We start from the raw sequence: 27712 nt of genomic DNA, 5'->3' as shown, positions 1-27712 counted from the left end.
TACCCTGTTCTATCTTTTTTTGATCCAAAGTGATGACCTCACATTTGTCCACATTGAATTCCATTTGCCACAGTTTTGCCCATTCACCTAATCTATCAATATCGCTTTGTAATTTTATGTTTTCATCTGCACTGCTTTGTGTCATCGGCAAACTTAGATATGAGTCTTTCTATGCCTTCATCTAAGTCGTTAATAAATATTGTGAATAATTGAGGCCCCAAGACAGATCCCTGCGGGACTCCACTAGCAACAAAATGGACGAGTTAACGGCACAAATAACTACGTATGGGTATGATCTTGTGGCCATTACAGAAACATGACTGCAGGGTGACAATGACTGGGAATTAAATATGCCAGGGTATTTAACAATCAAGAAGGACAGGCAGGAAGGAAGGGGAGGTGGGGTGGCTATGTTAATAAAGGAAGGAATCACTGTAATACAGATAAATGATATTGGGACAAAGCATCAAGATAATGAAACAGTTTGGGTAGAGATAAGGAATAATAAGGGGAAAAAACACTAGTGGGCGTAGTATATAGGCCTCCTAATAGTTGAAACTCTGCAGGAAGAAGTATTAATCAGGAAATAGTCGGGGCATGTAATAAGGGAACAGCTATAATTATGGGGGATTTTAACTATCATATTAACTGGACAAATCAAATTGGGCAGAGCAGCCTTGAGGAAGAGTTCATTGAGTGCATCAGGGATGGATTTCTTGAGCAGTATGTAACTGATCCTACAAGGGGGCAGGCAACCTTGGACCTGGTCCTGTGTAATGAGTCAGGATTAATTAGTAATGTCCGAGTTAAGGATCCCCTTGGAACGAGCGACCACAACATGGTTGAATTCCATATCCAATTAGAGGGTGAGAAGGTTGATTCTCAAACAAGCGTACTGAGCTTGAATAAAGGAGACTATGATGGTATGAGAGCGGAATTGATTAAAGTGGACTGGGAAAATAGATTAAAGGGTAAGACGGTACATGAGCAGTGGTGTTCATTTAGGGAGTTATTTTACAACTTTCAAAATAAATATATTCCACGGAGGAAAAAAGGGTGTAAAAGAAATGACAGCCATCCGTGGCTAAGTAAAGAAATCAAGGACAGTATCCGACTAAAAACAATGACATATAAGGTAGCCAAACTTAGTGGGAGGATAGAAGATTGGGAAGTCTTCAAAAGACAGCAAAAAGTAACTAAAGGATTGATTAAGAAAGGGAAGTTAGATTATGAAAAGAAATTAGCAAAAAATATAAAAACAGATAGCAAGAGTTTCTATAGTTATATAAAAAGAAAAAGGGTGGCGAAGGCAAACATAGGTCCCTTAGAGGATGAGACCGGGAAATTAATGGTGGGAAACATGGAGATGGCAAAAATGCTGAACAAATATTTTGTTTCAGTCTTTACGGTAGAGGACACTAAGAATATCCCAACACTGGACAAACAGGGGGCTCTACGGGGGGAGGAGCTAAATACGATTAAAATCACTCAGGAGATGGTACTCAGTAAAATAATGGGACTCAAAGCGGATAAATCCCCTGGACCTGATGGCTTACATCCTAGGGTCTTGAGGGAAGTGGCAGTAGGGATTGTGGATGCTTTGGTGATAGTTTTCCAAAATTCCCTGGACTCTGGAGAGGTCCCGGCAGATTGGAAAACTGCTAATGTAACACCCTTATTTAAAAAGGGTAGTAGGCAGAAGGCTGGAAATTATAGACCAGTTAGCCTAACATCTGTGGTGGGTAAAATTTTGGAGTCTATTATTAAGGAGACAGTAACGGAACATTTGGATAAGCATAATTTAATAGGACAAAGTCAGCATGGCTTTATGAAGGGAAAGTCATGTCTGACAAATTTGCTTGAGTTCTTTGAGGACATAACGTACAGGATGGATAAAGGGGAACCAGTGGACGTAGTGTATTTAGACTTCCAGAAGGCATTCGACAAGGTGCCACATAAAAGATTATTACTTAAGATAAAAAATCACGGGATTGGGGGTAATATTCTGGCATGGGTGGAGGATTGGTTATCGAACAGGAGGCAGAGAGTTGGGATAAATGGTTCATTCTCGGACTGGCAACCAGTAACCAGTGGTGTTCCACAGGGGTCGGTGCTGGGTCGCCAACTCTTTACAATCTATATTAACAATTTGGAGGAGGGGACAGAGTGTAACGTATCAATGTTTGCAGATGATACAAAGATGGGAGGGAAAGTAGAGAGTGAGGAGGACATAAAAAACCTGCAAGGGGATATAGACAGGCTGGGTGAGTGGGCGGATGCAATATAACATAGGAAAATGTGAGGTTATGCACTTTGGCAGGAAAAATCAGAGAGCAAGTTATTTTCTTAATGGCGAGAGACTGGAAAGTACTGCAGTACAAAGGGATCTGGGGGTCCTAGTGCAAGAAAATCAAAAAGTTGGTATGCAGGTGCAGCAGGTGATCAAGAAAGCCAACGGAATGTTGGCTTTTATTGCTAGGGGGATAGAATATAAAAACAGGGAGGTATTGCTGCAGTGATATAAGGTATTGGTGAGACCGCACCTGGAATACTGCATACAGTTTTGGTGTCCACACTTAAGAAAAGACATACTTGCTCCCGAGGCAGTACAAAGAAGGTTCACTCGGTTAATCCCGGGGATGAGGGGGTGGACATATGAGGAGAGGTTGAGTAGATTGGGACTCTACTCATTGGAGTTCAGAAGAATGAGAGGCGATCTTATTGAAACATATAAGGTTGTGAAGGGGCTTGATCGGGTGGATGCAGTAAGGATGTTCCCAAAGATGGGTGAAACTAGAACTGGGGGGCATAATCTTAGAATAAGGGGTTGCTCTTTCAAAACTGAGATGAGGAGAAACTTCTTCACTCAGAGGGTGGTAGGTCTGTGGAATTTGCTGCCCCAGGAAGCTGTGGAAGCTACATCATTAAATAAATTTAAAACAGAAATAGACAGTTTTCTAGAAGTAAAGGGAATTAGGGGTTATGGGGAGCGGGCAGGAAATTGGACATGAAGCCGAGTTCGGATCGGTCAATGCCCTGTGGGTGGCAGAGAGGGCCCAGGGGATGAGTGGCCGGGTCCTGCTCCTACTTCTTGTGTTCTTTAGATTTGTGGTTGGGATCAGATCAGCCATGATCTTATTGAATGGCGGAGCAGGCTCGAGGGGCCGATTGGCCTACTCCGGCTCCTATTTCTTATGTTCTTATGTTCTTATGTTCATCCTGCCAATGTGAGTACCTTCCCATTATCCCTACTCTCTGTCGCCTTTCGCTCAGCCAACTTCCTAACCAAGTCCGTACTTTTTCCTCGATTCCATGGGCTTCTATCTTAACTAACAGTCTCTTATGTGGGACCTTATCAAATGCCTTCTGGAAGCCCATATAAATAACATCTATTGACATTCCCCTGTCCACTACTTTAGTCACCTCTTCAAAAAATTCAATCAGGTTTGTCAGGCACAATCTACCTTTCACAAATCCATGCTGGCTCTCTCTGATTAAATGAAAATTCACGAGGTGTTCAGTCACCCTATCCTTAATTATAGACTCCAGCATTTTCCCCACAACAGATGTTAGGCTAACTGGTCTATAATTCCCCGGTTTTCGTCTCTCTCCTTTCTTAAAAAGTGGAGTGATATGTGCAATTTTCCAATCTAGAGGGACAGTTCCTGAATTTAGAGAACTTTGAAAGATTATAGTTAGGGCATCCGCAATGTGCTCACCTACTTCCTTTAAAACCCTGGGATGGAAACCATCTGGTCCTGGGGATTTGTCACTCTTTAGTGCTATTATTTTCTTCATTACTGTTGCTTTACTTATGTTAATTTTATTGAGTCCCTGTCCCCGATTCAATATTAGTTTTCTTGGGATTTCTGGCGTGCTATCCTCTTTTTCGACTTTAAGTACTGACGCAAAATAATTGTTCAACATGTCCACCATTTCCCCATTGTCAATGACAATATCTCCACTTTCAGTTTTTAAGGGGCCAACACTGCTCCTGACCACCCTCTTTTTCCTAATATAACTGTAAAAGTTCTTTGTATTGGTATTGGTATCCCTTGCAAGTTTCTTTTCATACTCTTTTTTTGTAGCCCTTACTATCTGTTTTGTGACCCTTTGTTGATCTTCGTATCTTTCCCATTCGTCAGGATCTGTGCCATTTTTTGCCTTTTTGTATGCCCTTTCCTTGTGTCTTATACTGTCCCTTACCTCTTTAGTTGTCCATGGCTGTTTTTTTTGGCAAGTAGAGTTCTTGCCCCTCAGGGGTATAAACCGATTCTGTATCACGTTAAATGTTTCTTTAAACATTTCCCACTGATCATCAGTCGTTTTACCCATTAACAGATTTGCCCAGTTTACTGTGGACAGTCTCTGTCTCATCCCATTGAAGTCAGCCTTGCCTAAGTCTAGAATCCTAGTAGCTGATTCACTTTTTTCCCTTTCAAACACTACATTGAGCTCGATCATGTTATGATCACTATTGGATAGATGTTCACGCACAGTTAAGCTGTTAACTAAATCTGGTTCATTACTTATTACTAAATCTAGTATGGCTTGCCCCCTTGTTGCCTCTAGGACATACTGCTGTAGAAAACTATCCCGGACACACTCAAGAAATTCACTACCTTTCTGACAGTTGCTAATCTGCTTTTCCCAATCTATGTGAAGGTTAAAGTCCCCCATTAAGACCAATATGCCTTTCTTACATGCTTGTCTAATCTCTGCATTTATACAATCTAGCACTTCAGAGCTGCTGCCAGGGCTCCTATATACAACTCTCACTATAGTCTTAGATCCTTTCCTATTTCTCAATTCAACCCATAAGGTCTCTGTTGGCTGCTTACCTCTCGTTATATCCCCCTTTATCATTGCAGTGACTTCATCTCTAATCATTAAGGCTACTCCTCCCCCTCTTCCCTTTTCCCTATCTCTCCTGTAGACCTTATAACCTGGTATATTTAGTTCCCAATCCTGACCATCCTGCAGCCAAGTCTCAGTAATAGCTATCATGTCATACCCTCCAATTTGAATTTGAACCTGTAGTTCATTTAATTTATTCCTTATACTCCGTGCATTTGTATATAGAACTCTTAGTTGGGCCACACACCTTAGCCTGACCTTCAGCTTTGATGCTGGGTTAATCGCCTTACGCCTTCTAGTTTTTATTTTATCTGTCGTGCCTAATGTAGACTCTCTTTCCGCTGCTCTACGCTTTTCCCTTTCACTTGTTCTTCAACAACTGTTTGTACTATTTGTATTGTAAATTTCCCCTGGGTCTTCCCCTCTCTTGCTGCTCTCAACTTTATTCCCTTCTGACTCCCCGCACAGGTTCCCATCCCCCTGCTACTCTAGTTTAAACCTTCCCCAACAGCACTAGCAAACACCCCCGCGAGGACATTGGTCCCGGTCCTGCCTGGGTGTAACCTGTACCGCTTGTACAGGTCCCACCTTCCCCAGAACCGGTCCCAATGTCCCAGGAATCTAAATCCCTCCCTCCTACACCATTCCTGCAGCCACGCACTTATCCTGTCTATTTTCCTGTTCCTATACTCACTAGCACGTGGCACTGGTAGTAATCCTGAGATCACTACCTTTGAAGTCCTGCTTTTTAATTTATCTCCTAACTCCTTAAATTCACCTTGCAGGACCTCATCCCTTTTTTTACCTATGTCGTTGGTACCAATATGGACCACGACTACTGGCTGGTCACCCTCCCCCTCCAGAATGCCCTGCAGCCGCTCCGTGACATCCTTGACCCTAACACCAGGGAGGCAACATACAATCCTGGAGTCACGTTTGCGGCCGAGAAGATAGTGGTGGAGGGGTTTAGGGAGGAAATTTTAGCGCTTAGAGCCTAGGCAGCTGAAGGTACAAACACCAATGGTGAGCGATTAAAATCGAGGATTACTAAGAGGCCAGAATTAGAGGAGCGCAGAGATCTCGGAGGGTTGTAGTGCTGGAGGGTGTTATAGAGACAGGGAGGGGGCGAGGCCATGGAGGGATTTGAAAACAAGGATGAGAATTTTAAAATCGAGGCATTGCCAGACTGGGAGCCAGTGTAGATCATTGAGCAGAGGGGTGGATAGGAGAACGTGACTTGGTGCGAGTTAGGATACATGCAGCAGAGTTTTGGATGAGCTCAAGTTTACAGAGGGTGGAAGATGGGAGGCCGGCCAGGAGACCATTGGAATAGTTGGATCCAGAGGCCTGGATGAGGGTTTCAGTAGCAGATGAGCTCACGCGGGGTGGAGACAGGCGATGTTACGGAGGTGGAAATAGGCGGTCTTGATGATGGAGGGGATATGAAGTCAGAAGTTCAGCTCAGAGTCAAAAAGGTCGCCAAGCTTATGAATGGTCTGGTTCAGCCTCAGCCACTGCCAGGGAGAAGGACGGAGTCGGTGACTATGGAACTATATTGGTTGCGTAGGTTGAAACCCTAAATTTATAAATAATTTATTGATGCATAACTAAAATTATGTGGGGAGGTGGTTGAGAATTAAGGTCATTGAAAATTAAGGTAATTGATTGTAAGATAGCTCTTAATTATGGATTAAAGACTGTTATCAGCTAAATGAACTAATCTCAGCACGGTGACAGCATCTGTGCTTTACTTTGCTTTCAAAAGCAAAATACTACGGATGCTGGAAATCTGAAATGATGTTCTGACAAGAGGTCTTCGACCTGCAACATTAACTCTGTTTCTTTCTCCACAGATGTTGCCTGACTCGCTGATTATTTCCAGCATTTTCTGTTTTTATTACTTTAGTTTGCTTTAGTGTCCTGGAGTAGGGAGGGGGACAAATTTATCAGGCAGCCAGCCACCTTGTTGTTCTAGACATCACACCCCATCCTGCACAGATCACTTCATCATGCTGAAGGCCAATGTCCATCATATAGCTGATGAGAAAACTTTAAGGCTGGGCATGCTAGCTGCTGGAAGGTGTTACCTGGAAGGTTGACATGAGACCATGAATTCAAGTCTGAATGTTCATTGCCTGCCATGATTGGGTTGCAAAGAAGCAAGCAATTGCTGCTGAAGCACCACATCCCCAAGTGGCAGAACCACCATTAGGTGGAGAATGGTGTGTATCCACGCTGCAATTGCTGACTATACAATGGAGGTAATTTTGCGAGGCAATGGTGCAGAGCCTCGCTAGTAGTGGGCACAGGTTGGAAAATCAGGGTTACAAATGTTGCAGCTATATCTCCACTATCATACTCGCTGTTAGGAAGGTTCTGCCCTGGAGCAGAACCTCACGCAATTAGGTCTAATATTTACGTACAAAGACAAGGCTAAAATGTATAATTTTGTTCATCAGGAAATTACAATGAACACAAAAGGTGAGAAAACAGAATAAGAAAGTGAGAAAATAGAGTTCTCCCGGTGACCTGGCCAACACTTATCCCTCAACCAATATCACGAAAACAGATGTAGTCATTTATCTTATTGCTGTTTGTGGGATTTCTGCTGTGTGCATATTGGCTGCTGCATTTTCCTACAACATTGACTACACTTCAAAAGTAATTCATTGGCTTTGAAGCACTTTGTAATGTATGAGGACGTGAAAGGTACAATTTAAATGCAAGTTCTGTCTTTCTAGAAAAGATTTAACAAAGGGAGAGGAGTTTTTTTTTAAAAAGGAAATATTAAATAATTAAATCTTGTGAAAAGACCTTGGGCATTCTCAATTCAGTTCTGGATGTTTGGGAGGCCATGGCACAAACCTGCTCCTGATTTGGCACTTAGAGGGTTAATCTTCTGACTTTGCACTCCCGGCAGTGAGCTTCACCCACCAAGAGTGCATATTGGAAATTCTGCCTCACAATGCAGTTGAATTTCTGACCATTATGTGCATCCAAGCTGACACAAGAGTTGCAAATTTATGATTTTGTGATCTGGGCACAGAGCTTTTACGCTGGGAGCGCTTATCAGGAATACAGGCCGTGCGCCCCTGGTATTTTCTGTTTATCATAGATAGAAAATCATGGGAATGTGCACCCAAATTCCTGATATACCCCTCCCCCAATAAGATCTGCACCAGGCGTATGGATTCATGAAATTACTGGCAGCCTTCCATCTTCCAGCACTAATACTTGTACAGCATTCGTAATCTAAAAACCCATTCTAATGTTACAGGATACATTTCAGCATTTAATGCATTTTGCATAAAGGAGTAATTCATTTCTATTCCAACCACCCTGACTGAGGATTGGAAATCTTCCAGTGGTACAGAATAAGACTCTGATCTCCACAAATAGAATTGAATAGATGGAGGAGGCAAAGAAGTGGCTCAATCAGCAGCCTGCCAAGCAGTGTGGGGAGGACATGTGACTCTGTGTAGGGACTTTTCACATCTTGTAGCATTGTTTATTCACATATATATTCTCCTTGAGTACTCTACAACTGACCCAATATAACGTAATCTGTAAGATACAAAATCAAAGATTGTAGTTGTTAAAAAGCTCAGCACAAACCATAGTTAATCCATGGCATTTTAAGTCAAAATTAAATGAAAAGAATTTAAGGCATCTGAAAATAATGGGTTTGTTCTGGATACTATTCTTTCACCACTGATTCCTGTGTAGCTGGAAAGTCATTTCAGATTAATGTTAGTGTATAACACTTGGAATATCAGCCACATGATGTACTTTTTTTTTGGTAAATAGCATTATGTTAACTTTTACTTTTTTTTCTGTTTTTGTTTCTAAAAAAAAAATCATTTTTGCTTAACCATGAGTGTTTGGTACCGAGTAATGTAGACCAGAACAATTCTAGGGCTGATTTTAAGCTTGCCCGCCCAGCGGAAACTGGTTGGTAGGGCAATTAAAATGGCCACAGCGATTTACTCACTCCGATCCCACTGCCTTCCGCTGGTTGCAATTTTAACCTGCTGTTTTGAGCAAGAGTGGGTCCTTCTTTATATATGCAGATCGGGCTCCAATGACCTCATCAGGGCCTGACTTCAGTGTTAATCCAAAGACTGTGCAGGGAAGCTGACATGGCTTCCTCGCCTGGCGGCAAGTGATGCAGGGACAAAAAACTGGGAGAAGCACTAGTGAGGCCATAAGATGCAATATCCAGTTTAGATCACAAGGTAGTCCAATTGTTACACCCCCAGGTTACGCTATTATATAATCAGATATTGGGCAGCATGGGCACACCCCTAAACATAAGATGCTCAGACTGCCCAGCACTGCTGTACCCAGAATTATATCTACGATAGACCCAAAACTTGGAACAGGCAGGTAGGCAGTTTCTTTCTTTATTTTAATTTGATTTCTTATTTTTAAAAAATCCAGTTGAATTTTGAAAGCAAACAAAGTCTCTTTGAGGCAAACAGATTAGAAGGAGAGTAGGGTATCCAGTTGAGAGTGAGGAGGTCTCTGGCCTCTTGCAACCAGCTTTGGAGGAAGCAAGTGGGAGTGGAGGGGATGATTGGATAAAGGGTTAAGGGTGAGGTAAATGACGGTGGAACAAGGGAGAATGATGAAACCGGGATTGAGCAGGTAGTTCAAAGGGTAAGTAGATGTAGTGATGGGAGTGATAGGAAGGGGAGTGATAGGAGGAAGATGAAGGGGTAGGATACGCGATAGGAGCAAGGGAGTAGAGGGAAGCACAAGTCAGTGGGGAGGGGATAATAAGGAAGGTGCTGAAGACCACATTCTCTCTAAAACCCCACCCAAAATGCCACTGGTGTCTCCTTTTACCCACTACACCATGCTATACCACCCAACACCTCCCACCAAAAAAAGAAAGAAGAAAAAGACAGAGAGAGAATCTAAAAGAAGAATTAAGGGGAGAAAAGCACAAGAGAAGAGATAGAGACAAAAACAGAAGAGGAGAGATAGAGATAGAAACAGCAACAGGAAGGCAGGAGAGACAGATAAGAAAGAGACCATAATCTCCAATCAACTAGTATCTTTAAAATAGGGCAAAATATTTTTTGGTTACAATCTCACCATAAGTTATGGCCTATACAGTACATTGGTAACTCAGATAGAACCTCCTCACTTCAGAGTCTGAAGGTCCTGGCCTTAAATTCCACTATGGACTGAGCACATAATCTAGGCTGACACTTCAGTGCAGTACTGAGGCAGTGCTGCATTGTTAGTGATGCTTTCTTTCAGATGAAATATTAAACCAAGACCCAGTCTGACTGCCCAGGTGGATGTAAACAATCCCATGAGGTAAGACGCAGTATAAAGTTAAAGGAAGTGACATACAGATATCAAGAAACATGGTAATCCAGAGGGAGGAATATAGAAAAAAAATGAAAAAAAACTTTCATGTAATATAATGGCTAATAGTAAAAGTTTTTATAAATATATTAAAAGTTAGAGAGTGGCTAAGGAAGACGTGGGCTGTTTAGAGACAGATGCATGTGATACAGTAATAGATAACAATTTAATGGCAAATTTATTAAACTAATACTTTATATCCGTTTTCAGAGTAGAGGATAAAATACCAGTGATAGAAGGGAAGCTAAAAATAAATCAAGGGGAGAAACTTATTGTGTTCACTATTAGTTTAAAAAAATGGTAATGGGGAATATAATTGGACTTAAGATAGACAAATGCCCAGGACCTGATGCTTTTTACCTCAGGGTATTAAAAGAAGTAGGTAAGGAAATTGCAGAAGTGTCAGTTATAATCTTTCAACGCTTTCTTGATTCAGGAATTGTGCTGTTAGACTGGAAAATGTAATAAGGGAACAGCTATAATTATGAGGAAGAGTTTATTGAGTGTATTAGGGATGGATTTCTTGAGCAGTATGTAACTGATCCTACAAGGGGGCAAGCAACCTTGGACCTGGTCCTCTGTAATGAGCCAGGATTAATTAATAATGTCCTAGTTAAGGATCCCCTTGGAATGAGTGACCATAACATGGTTAAATTCCATATCCAATTAGAGAGTGAGAAGGTTGGTTCTCAAACAAACGTACTGAGCTTGAATAAAGGAGACTATGATGGTAAGAGAGCGGAATTGATTAAAGTGGACTGGGAAAATAGATTAAAGGGTAAGATGGTACATGAGCAGTGGTGTTCAATCAAGGAGTTATTTTACAACTTTCAAAAAGAATATATTCCACTGAGGAAAAAAGGGTGTAAAAGAAATGACAGCCATCCATGGCTAAGTAAAGAAATTAAGGATAGTACCCGACTAAAAACAATGACATATAAGGTAGCCAAACTTAGTGGGAGGATAGAAGATTGGGAAGTCTTCAAAAGATAGCAAAAAGTAACGAAAGGATTGATTAAGAAAGGGAAGATAGATTATGAAAATAAATTAGCAAAAAATATAAAAACAGATAGCAAGAGTTTCTACAGTTATATAAAAAGAAAAAGGGTGGCTAAGGCAAACGTAGGTCCCTTAGAGGATGAGACCGGGAAATTAATGGTGGGAAACATGGAGATGGCAAAAATGCTGAACAAATATTTTGTTTCAGTCTTTACAGTAGAGGACACTAAGAATATCCCAACACTGGACAAACAGGGGGCCCTAGTGGGGGAGGAGCTTAATACGATTAAAATCACTAAGGAATTGGTACTCAGTAAATTAATGGGACTCAAGGCGGATAAATCCCCTGGACCTGATGGCTCACATCCTCGGGTCTTGAGGGAAGTGGCAGTAGGGATTGTGGATGCTTTGGTAATAATTTTCCAAAATTCTCTGGACTCGGCAAAGGTCCCGGCAGATTGGAAAACTGCTAATGTAACACCCTTATTTAAAAAGGGTAGTAGGCAGAAGGCTGGAAATTATAGACCAGTTAGCCTAACATCTGTGGTGGGTAAAATTTTGGAGTCTATTATTAAGGAGACAGTAGCGGAACATTTGGATAAACATAATTTAATAGGACAAAGTCAGCATGGCTTTACGAAGGGGAAGTCATGTCTGACAAATTTGCTTGAGTTCTTTGAGGACATAACGTACAGGGTGGATAAAGGGGAACCAGTGGACGTAGTGTATTTAGACTTCCAGAAGGCATTCGACAAGGTGCCACATAAAAGATTATTGCTCAAGATAAAGAATCATTGGATTGGGGGTAATATTCTGGCATGGGTGGAGGATTGGTTATCTAACAGGAAGCAGAGAGTTGGGATAAATGGTTCATTCTCGGACTGGCAACCAGTAGCCAGTGGTGTTCCGCAGGGGTCAGTGCTGGGTCCCCAACTCTTTACAATCTATATTAACGATTTGGAGGAGGGGACCGAGTGTAACATATCAAAGTTTGCAGATGATACAAAGATGGGAGGGAAAGTAGAGAGTGAGGAGGACATAAAAAACCTGCAAGGGGATATAGACAGGCTGGGTGAGTGGGCGGAGATTTGGCAGATGCAATACAATATTGGAAAATGTGAGGTTATGCACTTTGGCAGGAAAAATCAGAGAGCAAGTTATTATCTTACTGGTGAGAAAATGGAAAGTACTGCAGTACAAAGGGATCTGGGGGTCCTAGTGCAAGAAAATCAAAAAGTTAGTATGCAGGTGCAGCAGGTGATCAAGAAGGCCAACGGAATGTTGGCTTTTATTGCTAGGGGGATAGAATATAAAAACAGGGAGGTATTGCTGCAGTTATATAAGGTATTGGTGAGACCGCACCTGGAATACTGCATACAGTTTTGGTCTCCATACTTAAGAAAAGACATACTTGCTCTCGAGGCAGTACAAAGAAGGTTCACTCGGTTAATCCCGGGGATGAGGGGGCGGACATATGAGGAGAGGTTGAGTAGATTGGGACTCTACTCATTGGAGTTCAGAAGAATGAGAGGCTATCTTATTGAAACATATAAGATTGTGAAGGGGCTTGATCGGGTGGATGCGGTAAGGATGTTCCCAAGGATGGGTGAAACTAGAACTAGGGGGCATAATCTTAGAATAAGGGGTTGCTCTTTCAAAACTGAGATGAGGAGAAACTTCTTCACTCAGAGGGTAGTAGGTCTGTGGAATTTGCTGCCCCAGGAAGCTGTGGAAGCTACATCATTAAATAAATTTAAAACAGAAATAGACAGTTTTCTCGAAGTAAAGGGAATTGGGGGTTACAGGGAGCGGGCAGGAAATTGGACATGAATTTAGATTTGAGGTTAGGATCAGATCAGCCATGATCTTATTGAATGGCGGAGCAGGCTCGAGGGGCCAATTGGCCTACTCCTGCTCCTATTTCTTATGTTCTTATGTTCTTATGTAAAATTGCTAATATCGCTCCATTATTTAAGAAGAGTGGGAGAGAGAAACCAGGTAACTACAGGCCTGTCAGTTTGACGTCAGTTGTGGGGAAGCTACTAGAATCTGTCATTAACGATAGAGTGACTGAGCACGAGCAAATATGAACTGATAAGAGAGAGCCAGCATGGCTTTGTTAAAAATAAGTCACGTCTGACTAATCTAGTTGAAATTTTTGCGGAGGTTACTAATAAGGTATCTAAGGGAATGTCTATGGATGTTATCTATATGGACTTCCAGAAGGCATTCAATAATGTTCCACACAAAAGATTATTGGCAAAAATGAGAGCACACGGAATTGCAGGTAGCGTTTTGACAGGTGGGAAATTGGTTGGGAGATAGGAGCCAGAGAGTGGGATTAAAAGGTATGTACTCAGATTGGCAGGATGTGACTAGTGATGTTCCCCAGGGATCTGTTCTGGAGCGTGAACTTTTCACTATATTTATTCATTACTTAGATGAAGCAATAGAGAGTTGTATATACAAGTTTGCAGATGGCACTAAATTAGGAGGGAGAGTAAGTAGTGCAGATGGGAGCAGGAAGTTGCAAAGGGACAGAGACAGATTAAGTAAGTGGGCAAAACTATGGCAGATAGAGTTTAATATGGGTAAGCGTGAGGTCATCCATTTTGGACCTAAGAAAGATAAATTGGAGTATTTTCTAAACAGTGAGAAACAATGAACTGTAGAGAAGCAGAGAGATTTGGGAATCCAAGTACACAAATCATTTAAAGTTAGTAGACAGGTACAAAAAATAATCAAAAAGGCTAATGGAACGTTGGCCTTTATCTCAAGGGGACTGGATTACAAAGGGAAGGAAGTTATACTTCAGTTGTATAGAGCCTTGGTCAAACCCAATCTGGAGTACTGCGTTCAGTTTTGGACACCGCACCTCAGGAAGGATATATTGGCCTTGGAGGAGGTGCAGCGCAGATTCACCAGAATGATTCCAGGGCTTACAAGGTTAAATTATTAGAAAAGGTTGCATCAACTTGGCTTGTATTCCCTTGAGTGTAGAAGATTGAGGGGATCTGATCGAGGTGTTTAAAGTGTTTAAAGGATTCGATAGGGTAGATACAGAGAACTCCTCTGATGGGGTAATCAAGAACGAGGGGATATAATCTTAAAATTAGTGCTAGGCTATTTAAGAGGGAAAACAGGAAGCACTTTTTCACACAAAGAGTAGCAGAAATCTGGAAATCTGTCCCCCAAAAGTCTGTGGATGCTGGGACAATTGGAGCTTTCAAGAGTGATATGGATAGATTTTTGTTAGGTAAGGGTATCAATGGATATAGAGCTAAGGCGAGTAAATGGAGTTGAGGTGCAGGTCAGCCATGATCTAACTGAATGGCAGAGCAGGCTTGATGGACTGAATGGCCTACTCCTGTTCCTATGGCACTACCTGAAGAAGAACAAGGAGTTCTCCTGAGGTTCTAGCCAACATTCTTCCCTCAACAGGATTTCAGTTCTGATGAAGGAAAACACCACATACATTATTAACCTGTCTTTTACAGACTGACCTGCGGTGTAGTTTAAGCATTTGCAGTTTATTTTTGTTTATTTCGCACTGTTATAAACAGGATTTGTTATATGATTAGTTGAAATTTTAAATATCAATTTAATTGTAGATTTTATCGCACAAGTTTTTACCGCACCTGGAATACTGCATACAGTTTTTGGTCTCCATACTTAAGAAAAGACATACTTGCTCTCGAGGCAGTACAAAGAAGGTTCACTCGGTTAATCCCGGGGATGAGGGGGCGGACATATGAGGAGAGGTTGAGTAGATTGGGACTCTACTCATTGGAGTTCAGAAGAATGAGAGGCGATCTTATTGAAACATATAAGATTGTGAAGGGGCTTGATCGGGTGGATGCGGTAAGGATGTTCCCAAGGATGGGTGAAACTAGAACTAGGGGGCATAATCTTAGAATAAGGGGTTGCTCTTTCAAAACTGAGATGAGGAGAAACTTCTTCACTCAGAGGGTAGTAGGTCTGTGGAATTTGCTGCCCCAGGAAGCTGTGGAAGCTACATCATTAAATAAATTTAAAACAGAAATAGACAGTTTTCTCGAAGTAAAGGGAATTGGGGGTTACAGGGAGCGGGCAGGAAATTGGACATGAATTTAGATTTGAGGTTAGGATCAGATCAGCCATGATCTTATTGAATGGCGGAGCAGGCTCGAGGGGCCAATTGGCCTACTCCTGCTCCTATTTCTTATGTTCTTATGTTCTTATGTAAAATTGCTAATATCGCTCCATTATTTAAGAAGAGTGGGAGAGAGAAACCAGGTAACTACAGGCCTGTCAGTTTGACGTCAGTTGTGGGGAAGCTACTAGAATCTGTCATTAACGATAGAGTGACTGAGCACGAGCAAATATGAACTGATAAGAGAGAGCCAGCATGGCTTTGTTAAAAATAAGTCACGTCTGACTAATCTAGTTGAAATTTTTGCGGAGGTTACTAATAAGGTATCTAAGGGAATGTCTATGGATGTTATCTATATGGACTTCCAGAAGGCATTCAATAATGTTCCACACAAAAGATTATTGGCAAAAATGAGAGCACACGGAATTGCAGGTAGCGTTTTGACAGGTGGGAAATTGGTTGGGAGATAGGAGCCAGAGAGTGGGATTAAAAGGTATGTACTCAGATTGGCAGGATGTGACTAGTGATGTTCCCCAGGGATCTGTTCTGGAGCGTGAACTTTTCACTATATTTATTCATTACTTAGATGAAGCAATAGAGAGTTGTATATACAAGTTTGCAGATGGCACTAAATTAGGAGGGAGAGTAAGTAGTGCAGATGGGAGCAGGAAGTTGCAAAGGGACAGAGACAGATTAAGTAAGTGGGCAAAACTATGGCAGATAGAGTTTAATATGGGTAAGCGTGAGGTCATCCATTTTGGACCTAAGAAAGATAAATTGGAGTATTTTCTAAACAGTGAGAAACAATGAACTGTAGAGAAGCAGAGAGATTTGGGAATCCAAGTACACAAATCATTTAAAGTTAGTAGACAGGTACAAAAAATAATCAAAAAGGCTAATGGAACGTTGGCCTTTATCTCAAGGGGACTGGATTACAAAGGGAAGGAAGTTATACTTCAGTTGTATAGAGCCTTGGTCAAACCCAATCTGGAGTACTGCGTTCAGTTTTGGACACCGCACCTCAGGAAGGATATATTGGCCTTGGAGGAGGTGCAGCGCAGATTCACCAGAATGATTCCAGGGCTTACAAGGTTAAATTATTAGAAAAGGTTGCATCAACTTGGCTTGTATTCCCTTGAGTGTAGAAGATTGAGGGGATCTGATCGAGGTGTTTAAAGTGTTTAAAGGATTCGATAGGGTAGATACAGAGAACTCCTCTGATGGGGTAATCAAGAACGAGGGGATATAATCTTAAAATTAGTGCTAGGCTATTTAAGAGGGAAAACAGGAAGCACTTTTTCACACAAAGAGTAGCAGAAATCTGGAAATCTGTCCCCCAAAAGTCTGTGGATGCTGGGACAATTGGAGCTTTCAAGAGTGATATGGATAGATTTTTGTTAGGTAAGGGTATCAATGGATATAGAGCTAAGGCGAGTAAATGGAGTTGAGGTGCAGGTCAGCCATGATCTAACTGAATGGCAGAGCAGGCTTGATGGACTGAATGGCCTACTCCTGTTCCTATGGCACTACCTGAAGAAGAACAAGGAGTTCTCCTGAGGTTCTAGCCAACATTCTTCCCTCAACAGGATTTCAGTTCTGATGAAGGAAAACACCACATACATTATTAACCTGTCTTTTACAGACTGACCTGCGGTGTAGTTTAAGCATTTGCAGTTTATTTTTGTTTATTTCGCACTGTTATAAACAGGATTTGTTATATGATTAGTTGAAATTTTAAATATCAATTTAATTGTAGATTTTATCGCACAAGTTTTTACCGCACCTGGAATACTGCATACAGTTTTTGGTCTCCATACTTAAGAAAAGACATACTTGCTCTCGAGGCAGTACAAAGAAGGTTCACTCGGTTAATCCCGGGGATGAGGGGGCGGACATATGAGGAGAGGTTGAGTAGATTGGGACTCTACTCATTGGAGTTCAGAAGAATGAGAGGCGATCTTATTGAAACATATAAGATTGTGAAGGGGCTTGATCGGGTGGATGCGGTAAGGATGTTCCCAAGGATGGGTGAAACTAGAACTAGGGGGCATAATCTTAGAATAAGGGGTTGCTCTTTCAAAACTGAGATGAGGAGAAACTTCTTCACTCAGAGGGTAGTAGGTCTGTGGAATTTGCTGCCCCAGGAAGCTGTGGAAGCTACATCATTAAATAAATTTAAAACAGAAATAGACAGTTTTCTCGAAGTAAAGGGAATTGGGGGTTACAGGGAGCGGGCAGGAAATTGGACATGAATTTAGATTTGAGGTTAGGATCAGATCAGCCATGATCTTATTGAATGGCGGAGCAGGCTCGAGGCGCCAATTGGCCTACTCCTGCTCCTATTTCTTATGTTCTTATGTTCTTATGTAAAATTGCTAATATCGCTCCATTATTTAAGAAGAGTGGGAGAGAGAAACCAGGTAACTACAGGCCTGTCAGTTTGACGTCAGTTGTGGGGAAGCTACTAGAATCTGTCATTAACGATAGAGTGACTGAGCACGAGCAAATATGAACTGATAAGAGAGAGCCAGCATGGCTTTGTTAAAAATAAGTCACGTCTGACTAATCTAGTTGAAATTTTTGCGGAGGTTACTAATAAGGTATCTAAGGGAATGTCTATGGATGTTATCTATATGGACTTCCAGAAGGCATTCAATAATGTTCCACACAAAAGATTATTGGCAAAAATGAGAGCACACGGAATTGCAGGTAGCGTTTTGACAGGTGGGAAATTGGTTGGGAGATAGGAGCCAGAGAGTGGGATTAAAAGGTATGTACTCAGATTGGCAGGATGTGACTAGTGATGTTCCCCAGGGATCTGTTCTGGAGCGTGAACTTTTCACTATATTTATTAATTACTTAGATGAAGCAATAGAGAGTTGTATATACAAGTTTGCAGATGGCACTAAATTAGGAGGGAGAGTAAGTAGTGCAGATGGGAGCAGGAAGTTGCAAAGGGACAGAGACAGATTAAGTAAGTGGGCAAAACTATGGCAGATAGAGTTTAATATGGGTAAGCGTGAGGTCATCCATTTTGGACCTAAGAAAGATAAATTGGAGTATTTTCTAAACAGTGAGAAACAATGAACTGTAGAGAAGCAGAGAGATTTGGGAATCCAAGTACACAAATCATTTAAAGTTAGTAGACAGGTACAAAAAATAATCAAAAAGGCTAATGGAACGTTGGCCTTTATCTCAAGGGGACTGGATTACAAAGGGAAGGAAGTTATACTTCAGTTGTATAGAGCCTTGGTCAAACCCAATCTGGAGTACTGCGTTCAGTTTTGGACACCGCACCTCAGGAAGGATATATTGGCCTTGGAGGAGGTGCAGCGCAGATTCACCAGAATGATTCCAGGGCTTACAAGGTTAAATTATTAGAAAAGGTTGCATCAACTTGGCTTGTATTCCCTTGAGTGTAGAAGATTGAGGGGATCTGATCGAGGTGTTTAAAGTGTTTAAAGGATTCGATAGGGTAGATACAGAGAACTCCTCTGATGGGGTAATCAAGAACGAGGGGATATAATCTTAAAATTAGTGCTAGGCTATTTAAGAGGGAAAACAGGAAGCACTTTTTCACACAAAGAGTAGCAGAAATCTGGAAATCTGTCCCCCAAAAGTCTGTGGATGCTGGGACAATTGGAGCTTTCAAGAGTGATATGGATAGATTTTTGTTAGGTAAGGGTATCAATGGATATAGAGCTAAGGCGAGTAAATGGAGTTGAGGTGCAGGTCAGCCATGATCTAACTGAATGGCAGAGCAGGCTTGATGGACTGAATGGCCTACTCCTGTTCCTATGGCACTACCTGAAGAAGAACAAGGAGTTCTCCTGAGGTTCTAGCCAACATTCTTCCCTCAACAGGATTTCAGTTCTGATGAAGGAAAACACCACATACATTATTAACCTGTCTTTTACAGACTGACCTGCGGTGTAGTTTAAGCATTTGCAGTTTATTTTTGTTTATTTCGCACTGTTATAAACAGGATTTGTTATATGATTAGTTGAAATTTTAAATATCAATTTAATTGTAGATTTTATCGCACAAGTTTTTACCGCACCTGGAATACTGCATACAGTTTTTGGTCTCCATACTTAAGAAAAGACATACTTGCTCTCGAGGCAGTACAAAGAAGGTTCACTCGGTTAATCCCGGGGATGAGGGGGCGGACATATGAGGAGAGGTTGAGTAGATTGGGACTCTACTCATTGGAGTTCAGAAGAATGAGAGGCGATCTTATTGAAACATATAAGATTGTGAAGGGGCTTGATCGGGTGGATGCGGTAAGGATGTTCCCAAGGATGGGTGAAACTAGAACTAGGGGGCATAATCTTAGAATAAGGGGTTGCTCTTTCAAAACTGAGATGAGGAGAAACTTCTTCACTCAGAGGGTAGTAGGTCTGTGGAATTTGCTGCCCCAGGAAGCTGTGGAAGCTACATCATTAAATAAATTTAAAACAGAAATAGACAGTTTTCTCGAAGTAAAGGGAATTGGGGGTTACAGGGAGCGGGCAGGAAATTGGACATGAATTTAGATTTGAGGTTAGGATCAGATCAGCCATGATCTTATTGAATGGCGGAGCAGGCTCGAGGGGCCAATTGGCCTACTCCTGCTCCTATTTCTTATGTTCTTATGTTCTTATGTAAAATTGCTAATATCGCTCCATTATTTAAGAAGAGTGGGAGAGAGAAACCAGGTAACTACAGGCCTGTCAGTTTGACGTCAGTTGTGGGGAAGCTACTAGAATCTGTCATTAACGATAGAGTGACTGAGCACGAGCAAATATGAACTGATAAGAGAGAGCCAGCATGGCTTTGTTAAAAATAAGTCACGTCTGACTAATCTAGTTGAAATTTTTGCGGAGGTTACTAATAAGGTATCTAAGGGAATGTCTATGGATGTTATCTATATGGACTTCCAGAAGGCATTCAATAATGTTCCACACAAAAGATTATTGGCAAAAATGAGAGCACACGGAATTGCAGGTAGCGTTTTGACAGGTGGGAAATTGGTTGGGAGATAGGAGCCAGAGAGTGGGATTAAAAGGTATGTACTCAGATTGGCAGGATGTGACTAGTGATGTTCCCCAGGGATCTGTTCTGGAGCGTGAACTTTTCACTATATTTATTAATTACTTAGATGAAGCAATAGAGAGTTGTATATACAAGTTTGCAGATGGCACTAAATTAGGAGGGAGAGTAAGTAGTGCAGATGGGAGCAGGAAGTTGCAAAGGGACAGAGACAGATTAAGTAAGTGGGCAAAACTATGGCAGATAGAGTTTAATATGGGTAAGCGTGAGGTCATCCATTTTGGACCTAAGAAAGATAAATTGGAGTATTTTCTAAACAGTGAGAAACAATGAACTGTAGAGAAGCAGAGAGATTTGGGAATCCAAGTACACAAATCATTTAAAGTTAGTAGACAGGTACAAAAAATAATCAAAAAGGCTAATGGAACGTTGGCCTTTATCTCAAGGGGACTGGATTACAAAGGGAAGGAAGTTATACTTCAGTTGTATAGAGCCTTGGTCAAACCCAATCTGGAGTACTGCGTTCAGTTTTGGACACCGCACCTCAGGAAGGATATATTGGCCTTGGAGGAGGTGCAGCGCAGATTCACCAGAATGATTCCAGGGCTTACAAGGTTAAATTATTAGAAAAGGTTGCATCAACTTGGCTTGTATTCCCTTGAGTGTAGAAGATTGAGGGGATCTGATCGAGGTGTTTAAAGTGTTTAAAGGATTCGATAGGGTAGATACAGAGAACTCCTCTGATGGGGTAATCAAGAACGAGGGGATATAATCTTAAAATTAGTGCTAGGCTATTTAAGAGGGAAAACAGGAAGCACTTTTTCACACAAAGAGTAGCAGAAATCTGGAAATCTGTCCCCCAAAAGTCTGTGGATGCTGGGACAATTGGAGCTTTCAAGAGTGATATGGATAGATTTTTGTTAGGTAAGGGTATCAATGGATATAGAGCTAAGGCGAGTAAATGGAGTTGAGGTGCAGGTCAGCCATGATCTAACTGAATGGCAGAGCAGGCTTGATGGACTGAATGGCCTACTCCTGTTCCTATGGCACTACCTGAAGAAGAACAAGGAGTTCTCCTGAGGTTCTAGCCAACATTCTTCCCTCAACAGGATTTCAGTTCTGATGAAGGAAAACACCACATACATTATTAACCTGTCTTTTACAGACTGACCTGCGGTGTAGTTTAAGCATTTGCAGTTTATTTTTGTTTATTTCGCACTGTTATAAACAGGATTTGTTATATGATTAGTTGAAATTTTAAATATCAATTTAATTGTAGATTTTATCGCACAAGTTTTTACCGCACCTGGAATACTGCATACAGTTTTTGGTCTCCATACTTAAGAAAAGACATACTTGCTCTCGAGGCAGTACAAAGAAGGTTCACTCGGTTAATCCCGGGGATGAGGGGGCGGACATATGAGGAGAGGTTGAGTAGATTGGGACTCTACTCATTGGAGTTCAGAAGAATGAGAGGCGATCTTATTGAAACATATAAGATTGTGAAGGGGCTTGATCGGGTGGATGCGGTAAGGATGTTCCCAAGGATGGGTGAAACTAGAACTAGGGGGCATAATCTTAGAATAAGGGGTTGCTCTTTCAAAACTGAGATGAGGAGAAACTTCTTCACTCAGAGGGTAGTAGGTCTGTGGAATTTGCTGCCCCAGGAAGCTGTGGAAGCTACATCATTAAATAAATTTAAAACAGAAATAGACAGTTTTCTCGAAGTAAAGGGAATTGGGGGTTACAGGGAGCGGGCAGGAAATTGGACATGAATTTAGATTTGAGGTTAGGATCAGATCAGCCATGATCTTATTGAATGGCGGAGCAGGCTCGAGGGGCCAATTGGCCTACTCCTGCTCCTATTTCTTATGTTCTTATGTTCTTATGTAAAATTGCTAATATCGCTCCATTATTTAAGAAGAGTGGGAGAGAGAAACCAGGTAACTACAGGCCTGTCAGTTTGACGTCAGTTGTGGGGAAGCTACTAGAATCTGTCATTAACGATAGAGTGACTGAGCACGAGCAAATATGAACTGATAAGAGAGAGCCAGCATGGCTTTGTTAAAAATAAGTCACGTCTGACTAATCTAGTTGAAATTTTTGCGGAGGTTACTAATAAGGTATCTAAGGGAATGTCTATGGATGTTATCTATATGGACTTCCAGAAGGCATTCAATAATGTTCCACACAAAAGATTATTGGCAAAAATGAGAGCACACGGAATTGCAGGTAGCGTTTTGACAGGTGGGAAATTGGTTGGGAGATAGGAGCCAGAGAGTGGGATTAAAAGGTATGTACTCAGATTGGCAGGATGTGACTAGTGATGTTCCCCAGGGATCTGTTCTGGAGCGTGAACTTTTCACTATATTTATTAATTACTTAGATGAAGCAATAGAGAGTTGTATATACAAGTTTGCAGATGGCACTAAATTAGGAGGGAGAGTAAGTAGTGCAGATGGGAGCAGGAAGTTGCAAAGGGACAGAGACAGATTAAGTAAGTGGGCAAAACTATGGCAGATAGAGTTTAATATGGGTAAGCGTGAGGTCATCCATTTTGGACCTAAGAAAGATAAATTGGAGTATTTTCTAAACAGTGAGAAACAATGAACTGTAGAGAAGCAGAGAGATTTGGGAATCCAAGTACACAAATCATTTAAAGTTAGTAGACAGGTACAAAAAATAATCAAAAAGGCTAATGGAACGTTGGCCTTTATCTCAAGGGGACTGGATTACAAAGGGAAGGAAGTTATACTTCAGTTGTATAGAGCCTTGGTCAAACCCAATCTGGAGTACTGCGTTCAGTTTTGGACACCGCACCTCAGGAAGGATATATTGGCCTTGGAGGAGGTGCAGCGCAGATTCACCAGAATGATTCCAGGGCTTACAAGGTTAAATTATTAGAAAAGGTTGCATCAACTTGGCTTGTATTCCCTTGAGTGTAGAAGATTGAGGGGATCTGATCGAGGTGTTTAAAGTGTTTAAAGGATTCGATAGGGTAGATACAGAGAACTCCTCTGATGGGGTAATCAAGAACGAGGGGATATAATCTTAAAATTAGTGCTAGGCTATTTAAGAGGGAAAACAGGAAGCACTTTTTCACACAAAGAGTAGCAGAAATCTGGAAATCTGTCCCCCAAAAGTCTGTGGATGCTGGGACAATTGGAGCTTTCAAGAGTGATATGGATAGATTTTTGTTAGGTAAGGGTATCAATGGATATAGAGCTAAGGCGAGTAAATGGAGTTGAGGTGCAGGTCAGCCATGATCTAACTGAATGGCAGAGCAGGCTTGATGGACTGAATGGCCTACTCCTGTTCCTATGGCACTACCTGAAGAAGAACAAGGAGTTCTCCTGAGGTTCTAGCCAACATTCTTCCCTCAACAGGATTTCAGTTCTGATGAAGGAAAACACCACATACATTATTAACCTGTCTTTTACAGACTGACCTGCGGTGTAGTTTAAGCATTTGCAGTTTATTTTTGTTTATTTCGCACTGTTATAAACAGGATTTGTTATATGATTAGTTGAAATTTTAAATATCAATTTAATTGTAGATTTTATCGCACAAGTTTTTACCGCACCTGGAATACTGCATACAGTTTTTGGTCTCCATACTTAAGAAAAGACATACTTGCTCTCGAGGCAGTACAAAGAAGGTTCACTCGGTTAATCCCGGGGATGAGGGGGCGGACATATGAGGAGAGGTTGAGTAGATTGGGACTCTACTCATTGGAGTTCAGAAGAATGAGAGGCGATCTTATTGAAACATATAAGATTGTGAAGGGGCTTGATCGGGTGGATGCGGTAAGGATGTTCCCAAGGATGGGTGAAACTAGAACTAGGGGGCATAATCTTAGAATAAGGGGTTGCTCTTTCAAAACTGAGATGAGGAGAAACTTCTTCACTCAGAGGGTAGTAGGTCTGTGGAATTTGCTGCCCCAGGAAGCTGTGGAAGCTACATCATTAAATAAATTTAAAACAGAAATAGACAGTTTTCTCGAAGTAAAGGGAATTGGGGGTTACAGGGAGCGGGCAGGAAATTGGACATGAATTTAGATTTGAGGTTAGGATCAGATCAGCCATGATCTTATTGAATGGCGGAGCAGGCTCGAGGGGCCAATTGGCCTACTCCTGCTCCTATTTCTTATGTTCTTATGTTCTTATGTAAAATTGCTAATATCGCTCCATTATTTAAGAAGAGTGGGAGAGAGAAACCAGGTAACTACAGGCCTGTCAGTTTGACGTCAGTTGTGGGGAAGCTACTAGAATCTGTCATTAACGATAGAGTGACTGAGCACGAGCAAATATGAACTGATAAGAGAGAGCCAGCATGGCTTTGTTAAAAATAAGTCACGTCTGACTAATCTAGTTGAAATTTTTGCGGAGGTTACTAATAAGGTATCTAAGGGAATGTCTATGGATGTTATCTATATGGACTTCCAGAAGGCATTCAATAATGTTCCACACAAAAGATTATTGGCAAAAATGAGAGCACACGGAATTGCAGGTAGCGTTTTGACAGGTGGGAAATTGGTTGGGAGATAGGAGCCAGAGAGTGGGATTAAAAGGTATGTACTCAGATTGGCAGGATGTGACTAGTGATGTTCCCCAGGGATCTGTTCTGGAGCGTGAACTTTTCACTATATTTATTAATTACTTAGATGAAGCAATAGAGAGTTGTATATACAAGTTTGCAGATGGCACTAAATTAGGAGGGAGAGTAAGTAGTGCAGATGGGAGCAGGAAGTTGCAAAGGGACAGAGACAGATTAAGTAAGTGGGCAAAACTATGGCAGATAGAGTTTAATATGGGTAAGCGTGAGGTCATCCATTTTGGACCTAAGAAAGATAAATTGGAGTATTTTCTAAACAGTGAGAAACAATGAACTGTAGAGAAGCAGAGAGATTTGGGAATCCAAGTACACAAATCATTTAAAGTTAGTAGACAGGTACAAAAAATAATCAAAAAGGCTAATGGAACGTTGGCCTTTATCTCAAGGGGACTGGATTACAAAGGGAAGGAAGTTATACTTCAGTTGTATAGAGCCTTGGTCAAACCCAATCTGGAGTACTGCGTTCAGTTTTGGACACCGCACCTCAGGAAGGATATATTGGCCTTGGAGGAGGTGCAGCGCAGATTCACCAGAATGATTCCAGGGCTTACAAGGTTAAATTATTAGAAAAGGTTGCATCAACTTGGCTTGTATTCCCTTGAGTGTAGAAGATTGAGGGGATCTGATCGAGGTGTTTAAAGTGTTTAAAGGATTCGATAGGGTAGATACAGAGAACTCCTCTGATGGGGTAATCAAGAACGAGGGGATATAATCTTAAAATTAGTGCTAGGCTATTTAAGAGGGAAAACAGGAAGCACTTTTTCACACAAAGAGTAGCAGAAATCTGGAAATCTGTCCCCCAAAAGTCTGTGGATGCTGGGACAATTGGAGCTTTCAAGAGTGATATGGATAGATTTTTGTTAGGTAAGGGTATCAATGGATATAGAGCTAAGGCGAGTAAATGGAGTTGAGGTGCAGGTCAGCCATGATCTAACTGAATGGCAGAGCAGGCTTGATGGACTGAATGGCCTACTCCTGTTCCTATGGCACTACCTGAAGAAGAACAAGGAGTTCTCCTGAGGTTCTAGCCAACATTCTTCCCTCAACAGGATTTCAGTTCTGATGAAGGAAAACACCACATACATTATTAACCTGTCTTTTACAGACTGACCTGCGGTGTAGTTTAAGCATTTGCAGTTTATTTTTGTTTATTTCGCACTGTTATAAACAGGATTTGTTATATGATTAGTTGAAATTTTAAATATCAATTTAATTGTAGATTTTATCGCACAAGTTTTTACCGCACCTGGAATACTGCATACAGTTTTTGGTCTCCATACTTAAGAAAAGACATACTTGCTCTCGAGGCAGTACAAAGAAGGTTCACTCGGTTAATCCCGGGGATGAGGGGGCGGACATATGAGGAGAGGTTGAGTAGATTGGGACTCTACTCATTGGAGTTCAGAAGAATGAGAGGCGATCTTATTGAAACATATAAGATTGTGAAGGGGCTTGATCGGGTGGATGCGGTAAGGATGTTCCCAAGGATGGGTGAAACTAGAACTAGGGGGCATAATCTTAGAATAAGGGGCTGCTCTTTCAAAACTGAGATGAGGAGAAACTTCTTCACTCAGAGGGTGGTAGGTCTGTGGAATTTGCTGCCCCAGGAAGCTGTGGAAGCTACATCATTAAATAAATTTAAAACGAAAATCGACAGTTTCCTAGAAGTAAAGGGAATTAGGGGTTATGGGGAGCGGGCAGGAAATTGGGCATGAATTTAGATTTGAGGTTAGGATCAGATCAGCCATGATCTTATTGAATGGCGGAGCAGGCTCGAGGGGCCGATTGGCCTACTCCTGCTCCTATTTCTTATGTTCTTATGTTCTTATGTTAAGTGGTGAAACTTTACCTTCATAAACCAGCCATGATCTCATTGAATGGTGGAACAAGCTTGAAGGGCTGAATGGTCTACTCCTGTTCCTATGTTCCTATGAACACAAATAGTATTTGTCGATAATACTTATAAGCATGTGTTTCTTGACTTCTCTGAACAGGAAAAGGAAGAAGTTAAGTGCTGGAATTGTTGCTGACTCAGCAGATGAAAAAACATCTTTGACAACGGGACTCAAACCCCAACATGATGCTTCTCGCTCCCCATCTTTAAGGCATGGAGAAATACTGATTGAATGGAAAGATGGCAAGATAACACCTCTTTTTGATGACAATTAAGATGGCAACTGTTAGTGTAATAGGAGTTTGTGAAAGCTGCAATATGTTATTAGACCAGACCTGCCAACTATTGTGAAGAACAGCTTCATTCTACAGTATCTATGTTATATGCAAATGTATGCTGCTCTTACAATGGGTTAGATACTACAGAATTAGGCCATTATTTTACTTTGTGGGGGGGGGGGGGGGGGGCGTGAAAAAAGCCTTTTTCCACCAGTCTGCCCGTCATTCTGGGAGATCTTAGTTCTTTGGAAAGTAACCCTGTGGAAGATCTCCGAACTATGGGGTTGATTTTCATGTGACCGCTTCCGTCGAGTGGGAGGAGGGTGGAGCGAGCCAACCCGATGGAAGCAGCCTAAGGCCAGGACTTTTTTCATGGTTTGGGCCTCATTAGCATTCCGTCGGTGAGCTGTTTGCGCTTTTGGAGCAGCCTGCTGATCGGAAGGGGTGGGAAATCCAGCAGCTCCATTGTGGAGCCCAGCCAGTCCAGGTAAGGAACCCAAGGGAGCTGAGTAGTTGGTGGAGTTGATT

The 27712-nt window shown here is 41.6% G+C and overlaps 1 protein-coding gene across 1 annotated transcript in view; it reads left to right on the top strand.

Moving 5' to 3' along the window:
- Positions 1–27350, top strand: part of si:dkey-245n4.2 (uncharacterized) — a 40525-nt gene extending 13175 nt beyond the window's left edge. Inside the window, exon 6 of the mRNA XM_067993374.1 lies at positions 27007–27350. Within this exon, the coding sequence (XP_067849475.1) occupies positions 27007–27181 (175 nt within the window). The 3' untranslated portion in view covers positions 27182–27350. The remainder of the gene's footprint in view (positions 1–27006) is intronic.
- The last annotated feature ends 362 nt before the right edge of the window (positions 27351–27712 follow it).

This window comes from Heptranchias perlo, chromosome 1 (genome assembly GCF_035084215.1).
Source record: "Heptranchias perlo isolate sHepPer1 chromosome 1, sHepPer1.hap1, whole genome shotgun sequence".
Lineage (NCBI taxonomy): Eukaryota > Metazoa > Chordata > Chondrichthyes > Hexanchiformes > Hexanchidae > Heptranchias > Heptranchias perlo.
The sequence above is the reverse complement of the archived record's forward strand: the minus strand, read 5'-3'. Positions and strand labels throughout refer to the sequence as shown.